Source organism: Notechis scutatus, chromosome Z, assembly GCF_049901735.1.
Source record: "Notechis scutatus isolate UNSWTSFEM ecotype Mainland chromosome Z, rNotScu1.2, whole genome shotgun sequence".
Lineage (NCBI taxonomy): Eukaryota > Metazoa > Chordata > Lepidosauria > Squamata > Elapidae > Notechis > Notechis scutatus.
Genome location: NC_142025.1, coordinates 118616094 through 118623837, shown reverse-complemented (window position 1 = coordinate 118623837; position 7744 = coordinate 118616094). Strand labels below are relative to the sequence as shown.

General features: G+C 41.4%; 1 protein-coding gene across 1 annotated transcript in view; it reads right to left on the bottom strand.

Moving 5' to 3' along the window:
- Positions 1–5806: 5806 nt before the first annotated feature.
- Positions 5807–7744, bottom strand: part of TGM1 (transglutaminase 1) — a 56370-nt gene continuing 54432 nt past the window's right edge. The window contains exon 15 of the mRNA XM_026689294.2: positions 5807–7344. Coding sequence (XP_026545079.1) covers positions 6915–7344 — 430 coding nt within the window. The 3' untranslated portion in view covers positions 5807–6914. The remainder of the gene's footprint in view (positions 7345–7744) is intronic.

Here is a 7744-nt window from a genome sequence, read left to right as displayed (position 1 = left end):
CTCTCCAGAGCTTGGAGACGCAATGGGCGCTTTGGACCGTGGGAAGGAATCTTTCTTTTTGTCTTACTTCCCCCTTTTCTACCACATTGAACACTGAATATTTTGAGAGTCTGAGCCTTTGACCCGTAAGTGGAAAGAGAAAACATCCCAGCTGAGGCTGTTGCAAGGGAAAATCCATTTACCATGGCATTGAATAAAAATTAACCGCTCTCCTATAAGATCTCATAATTGTTATATGTAGACATGTATAAATCCATCCAACCCTTGACTAAGCCAATCAAAATACTTCAATCAGAATAGAACTGAAAGGGGTCTTGGAGGTCCTCTAGCCCAACCCCCTGCTCAAGCAGGAGACCTTGTACCATTTCAGACAATTTGCTGTCCAACCTCTTTTAAAAAACCTCTAGAGATGGAGCACCCACAACCTCCGGTGGCAAGTTGTTCCACTGGTTAATTGTTCTCACTGTTAGGAAGTTTCTCCTTAGTTCCAGTTTGCTTCTGTTCATGATTAGTTTCCACCCATCGCTTTTTATCCTTCCTACAGATTCTTTGGAGAATAGGCAGCCCCTCAAATATTGGAAGACTGCTATTATGTCACCCCAATCCTTCTTTTCTCTAGACTGGCCAAACCCAAATCCTGCAACCGTTCTTTGTATGTCTTGCAGATTACAGATTACAGAGAATCAGAGTTGGAAGGGACCTTATAGGTCATCTAGTCCAACCCCCCCGCCCAAGCGGGAGACCCTACACCATTTCTGACAGATGGCAGTCCAATCTCTTCTTGAAAGTCTCAAGTGATGGCGCTCCCACAACTTCCGAGGGCAACTTCTGTTCCATTGGTTGATTGTTCTCACTGTCAGAAAGTTTCTCCTTGTTTCCAGATTAAATCTCTCTTTGTTCAGTTTCCATCCATTATTCCTTGTCTGATCTATAGGAGCTTTAGAAAATAGCTTGAACCCTTCCTCCCTGTGGCAGCCCCTCAAATATTGGAAGACCTCTATCATGTCTCCCCTGGTCCTTCTCTTTAGTAGACTAGCCAAGCCCAGTTCCTGCAACCGTTCATTGTATGTTTTAGTCTCCAGGCCTTTAATCACCTTAGTTACTCTTCTCTGCACTTTTTCCAAAGTCTCAACATATTTTTTGTAAAACTGGATGCAATATTCCAGGTGTGGTCTAACTAAGGTTTTATAAAGTGGCACTGTGAAAAATGTGCTACCCTCAGGTAAGACTACCACTGAAATGTTACATTTTACAATTGGCATCTATAGGTAATCCATGGTTTATCTGTTTGTTTGTTTGTTTCGTGGTATTTGGGCTGAAAAATTTGAGGGTCAACTTATCCATGGATGAGTTTTTTTTTCCAAAAAGTTTTTTATTTTTTAATTATTTAAATACATTTTTGCGAGAATAGTGTATTTCCAGGTGTTTTACATTTTAAACCAGTCATATCCATACACAAATACAACTTTCTAACATCACATCATTATCTATTATCATATTTTCTTCTTTATATTCTCATACATTACTTTATATCAGACTTTTTATTTTTATTCATTTTCTATCTTCCTTAATTGGGGGTGGAATTCTACTGGTTCTGTCCGGCTCTATAGAATCAGTAGCTCTAAAGAGCGGCAGACATAGAACCGGTTCCATGTCTGCTGCTGTTTTGGCCCGCCCGCCCGCCCGGGCTCTTACCTGACCTTTATTTCCTGCTTTTTCAACCTTAGCTGCTTTGCGCAGCACAGCTGCGGTTGAAAAAGCAGGATAAAAGAGGCTTTTTCAACCGTTGCGCACCCACGCACAGCGCTGCTCAGCTGTCCAGGCAGCAAGCTGACAACGATTCACACGCACACGCAGGGGTGGGATCCGATCGGTGTAACTATCGATTCGGTGATTTACGATTTATGATTTGTGCGTGCATGCGCGCTTTCCGCGCAAATCGTAAATCGTAAATCACCGAACCGGTAATTACACCAGTCGGATCCCACCATCCTTAATCATATATTCAACATGTTTACAGTTTAACCTATTCATATCATTTCATTTATCATTCAAAATTTCATCTTCATTTATAGTTATCCCTTAATAAATCCCCTTTTGATTATTACATTTGCCTCTATTACATATGATTGTGTTTTCTATGTGCTTCCTTCCCTTTAACTTCTCATTTTTACATCTTATTTTCTTTTAGCCAGTATTATCAAACTTATAGTAATATATCCTCATTACCTTATACAAGTGGGTAACATAATATTTAATTCATTAAAAATATACTAATCATTCTTGTGCTCAGCATGTTTACAATTTCCTATCATTCATTAAGCATTCAGAATTTCATCTTAATTTATATTATCCCCTATTATATCTCCTCATTATTACATTTGTCACTGTTGCATATATTTTTTTATATATTTCCTTCCCTCTAACGTTCATTTTTACTCAAATAACTTTTCTTTTAGCTAATAATATTAAACTTATAACATTATAACCTCGTTACCTTGTATATATGAATAACAAAATATAAAATTCATTAAAAATATTATCCTACTACATGGTTATATCTATTCTGTCAGGTTCTACATAATATTTCTTTCCATATTTTATTTATTAATCACTTAGATCTTACGTAAACACTTAGCTATCTTACTTAATCTATTATAAGTTCTTATTTTCATATCTATTACATTTAAATTATTCCTTCTTATTCTAATTCTTAATCCCAATTCCTCAAAATCTATTATATATGTTTTACTACAAATATATCTCATCATGTGGAGTCTTCCTCTTTTCCATTTTAACCATTGTCCCTAAGTCTTTCTTTTATATTGATTCATCGTCTCTTTGCTTGTTTACCATTTTCTATTGTTCTTTGGCTTTTTCCCTTAATCCTTCCTCCATTTATCATCATTCTCTGATAATTTCTCTCCCATTTCTCAAAGTTTGCCCCCTCCTTTTTTTGATCTCCTCTATGTATTTCCCTAATAATTTCATTTATCAATATTCCAGTCTCAGTATCCCCCCTCTTATTTATTATATCCATCATTAATATCTCATATTCAGCTTTTTTCTTCTTTTGTTATTTGTTGTTCCTTTTGATCCATTTCACTGGTTTTTCTTTCTCCCCCTTCTTTGTTCTTTCTTTTTCTTCTCTTACCATCATCATTTCTGAATTTTCCTCTATATTCTGTATTTTATTGCATGTCCAACATTCTATCCCACGTCTCATTCATATTTTGAATGTCCATCTTCATTTCTTTACATATGTCACTCATCTTTATATTGCTTATTATTCCAATTATCCAGTATCCAGTAAGTTTTATTTTATTTGAACCAGTGTCTTCTTTTTTATTTTTAAAATATCAATATCTTTATTTCCCAATGTTATTCAGTCTATCACCAACAGTTCCAGGGGTAATATCCGCCTGTATCCTTACTCTTTGATTATAATGTATTTCAACTTCCAGGGGTCTTTTTATAATGTCTTTCTTTTATTCCTTTTTGATTTCTTCTTTGATGAAATTGTTAGTTTGAAGGGATCTGCAGGATTTCTCTTTCATCAACAGATAGCGCTTTTAGTTCCAGTTTCCACTTTTTTCCGTTTCTTTATTTAGCTTCAGCAATTGTGAAAATCAAATGTTATTCCTCTTTTAGAGCAATTATTTCCAGCATTCAAATTAATGCCTTTCAATGCCAAATCCTGTCCGATCGCCAATTCCAAATTAGTATTCTTCCAGATTAATTCCTCTTAAAATTTTAAGTTTTTAAAAACTCTTTATATTTCCCAATTCTTCTTCTTCTTCTATCTTCCAATCCGCCGCTAGCACAATTCTGTAATCTTCTCTGTTATAGTCTTTTTGTGGTTAAGTACATATAAAATGAATTCTTCTCGCCCTTCTCCAGACACCGTTCCCAGTCTCCACTCTAGGGCTGCCCTTAGATGTTCCTCAGCTGTCCCAACTTTGTAGTGGCCGTATTGGCCTGCTCTTCTCTCCGTTGTGGCGTAGAGAGCAAGTTTGGGGTTTCCACAGGGGAGTTGTATTCTCCCCTGGAACCTCACCAGGAGCCTCTCTTTTGTTTCGCCGCCCCTCCAAGGTGGCTTTCAGCTCCATTCGGAGCCCGTAAATGGTGAGAAGCCAGTGCTGGAATGGAGACCTCTGTTCGCTGCTTCTAGTCTTGTTGCGGCGTCAGCTGGAAGTCCCCCGTGGATGGGTTTATATGTGAGTATTATGTTTATTTCTTCTGTTCAGTTGTGTCCAGTTCTTGGGTGGGGCCTGAATACATCCTTGCAGTTTTCTTGGCAAGGTTTTAAAGAAGTGGTTAGAAATTAAGTACAGCAATCATAGAAATAGGGAACTGGAAGGTACGATAGACTTAAAAGTTTTAGATGCAACGTCTTGCGGAAGATGGAACTGCTTTAAAAAGAGTTGCACAAATTTGTGGTTTGGTAGATCAGCAACTATGGTGCCATTCTGATAAAGTGCAGCCAGTATTTATTCTGGCTCATAATTCTGAATTTTGTCATTGCAGCAAAGAATTAAAAGGGACCAGAATGACAAGTGAAAACTGAAAAAGTGTACCTCGGTTCTGATGGCAGCAGCAGAGGGGAGCCTCTCTTTGAGTAACTAGGAGTTTCTTTTATTAATGTGTTCTAATTCTTTTAAGTAGCAAAGCAAGTTCTCCAAAGAAATGTAGGGTTTGAGAAAAACTGCCTCAAGCTTGCCAAAGACAAGGGTTGGCTTACGATGGCAATTGAACCCAAAATTTCCTTTGCGAAGGTAGAGAGTTGTTAAGTGAATTTCGCCCCATTTTATGACCTTTCTTACCATGGTTGTTATGTGAATCTCACTGCAATTGTTAAGTTACTGTGTTTTCCCGAAAATGAGACCCTCTTATATATATATTTTTGCCACCAAAAAAAGGCACAGGTCCTATTTTTGGGGGATGTCATCCATTAACTAACCCCCACGTCGCCCCTGGCTTCCTTTTCGCTGTCAGAGGCCTTCAGAAAGTTCTTCTTCTGCAGCCGGCCAGGCTTCCCTGAAGGCCTCTGCAGCCTATAACAGCTCTGGATCGATCCTGAGTTTTGTTATCAGCTACAGAGGCCTTCAGGAAAGCCTTGCCAGCCTTGCTGGCTGCAGAAGAAATGGGCCGGCCAGGCAGGTGTCGGGGTGTGCAAGGCCTGGCTACACCTGTCCAAAGGTAAGTAGTAGGTCAGCTCCATACACCATATCCCCACCCTAGCTTAACTTTTACCCGTGCACTCTGGAGTGAGCGGGATCTTAATTAGGGCTTATTTTGGAGGGGGGGTAGGGCTTATATTGGGTGCAGGTATAAAAATCAAGCTAGGATTGCTTTCAGGGTAGGTTGTATTTTTGGGGAAACAGGGTAGTAATAGGGTAGTAATTAAGTGAATCTGGCTTCCCCGTGGACTTTGTTCATCAGAAGATCGCAAAAAGGGGATCATTTTACAACCGTCATAAATATGAGTCAGTTGCCAAACGTCTGAATTTGGATCATGGGTCCAAGGGGAGGCTGCAATGGTTGCAAGCCACTTCTTTCAGTGCCGTTGTAACTTCAAACGGTCACTGAATTGCTGCAAGTTGAGGACTACCTATAAAAAGATATTAATTTATCATTACAGCTCGGATCCTATTTGGATCCTATACACACTGGGCTACAATAATCTTGCCACTGTTTGCAGCTAACACACATCGATGTGCGATCAACGCATAAACCCACAAATTTCCACCTCTGAGCAACAACCTGAAAAGCATAAAACCACGGCGTTATTTTTAAAACAGCATGCTACGAGTTAAAAATCATTTATTTTCAAATAAATACCTATATTAGTACGAACACACACACAAAAAAATACCATTTTTCTTTTTTCTTTTTCTTTTTTTTTTTGCTTCATTCATGGTCCATATAGGTTAAATGCAGTACGATAGAAACATAATGAAGAATAAAGATCTGGCTAGCCATTAAAAAAACCTTCTCAGCTCCGCATTAGGGTTACATGATCAGCTGTCTCGATACTTTGAATTTGCATATATTTTAATTGCATGAATGGCAGAAGCCCGGCTAGCCAATTTATTTTGCATATAACCCTCCTCAGCAATCTGACTTCGACTTTGCCCTTACATCCAATTCCTGAAAAAAAAGGAAAGCTAATAAAATCCCACCCACCCAACCTCCCACCCCTGAATTTGTCCAATCAAAGAGAGGGTGGGAAAACAATGGGAAAAATTCCTAGAAATTTCCTTTGGCTCAAGTGAGAAGACCCACCACTCATTTTAGGGAATAATAATTTGAAAAAACAAAACAAAAACAACTTATCACTTCTCCCGTCGAACTTCTCCAGAGATTTTGCACCATTAGTGGAAGCAAGCGTGCGCAAGTGAAGATCAGCATGCGTTTAAAGGAGGGAATAAATTTCACGGTGAAAAATGGGTGTCAAGTAATAAACATATTGTGAGGGGGATTCTTTGCACAGTGTGGCTGGATGGCGCAGCCGGGGCAGTGGGGAGGGGGCGATGGGGGGTCTCAGAGCTGGAGGGGCAACCAAGTCCTTGACCCACATCTCAGGTGAACGGTGTGAGAGGAAGAAGATGCTTCGATTGCACCCAACGGGGGTCTCGACCCTAGAAATTGCAACTCAATTGTGGGGTGATTATATATATGGAAAAAAAATAGTATGCAGGGAAAATGATGGAGAGGAACAAAAATGAAGAAAAGAGAAATTGGCAGATGATGTTTCTTGACGTTCACCCCCCAGGAGATACATTTTTTTTCACCGGCCCTGTGGGCTCGGCACACCCCACTGTGGTTCCGTGGCTCGGGCAAGGCCCCCCCTCTTCATCACCCAGTTGTGCTGCGTTGTCACATCACACTTGGCACCGTGGCTAAGAGCTGGCTCAAACGGGCCGCCCTGTGGCCCCTGGCCTGGAGGCGGCAGCTGCTCCGTGAGCATTGGGCGCTCCTCCGGGATTGGGCTGGCGGCTGGGGGTTCCACGTGCATTTGTGTTGGCGTTGGCGTTGGCTGGGGTGCTGTGGTTGGCGGGCTGCCTTCCAGGAGAGGCCCGAGTGACCGCAGGGGAGCTTCGAGCAGCTGCAGGGGAGCCTCGTGTACGGCCAGGGGAGCCACGACCCCGGGCAGGAGAACCCCGGGCAGGTGCTGGAGAGGCCGACGGTCCCCGCGGAGGATTCTGGGCCACGTCAATGGTCAACACGCCATGGACCTGAGAGAGCTGTGGGCTGTCCAGGCTGGCAACCAACTGGCGACGTCCGGCACGCAGCGGGGTGAAGTTCTGGCAGAGTCGAACGGTTTGATGCGGACCGATATCCCTGCAACGTGAAAACAGACATTCTGGGTCATGTTTGCAAATCCCCCTCAGGAAAAATTATGCACAGGGAGTCCTCGACTTACAACAGTTCGCTTAGTGACCATTTGAGGTGACAATGGCCCTGAAAAAAGTGACTTATGACCATGTTTAACACATATGACCATTTGAGCATCCCCTTGATTTACATTCAGATGCTTGGCCACTGACTCACATTTATGACAGGTTTGCAGCGTCCCGGGGTGTGTGTCACGCGATCCCCTTTTGCGACCTTCTGACCAGCAAAGTCAACGGGGGAAGCCAGATTCACTTAACGACCATGTGGCTAATTTAACAACTGTGGTGATTCACTTAACAACTGTGTGACTATGTTAACAGCTGTGGTGATTCACTTAACAACCGTG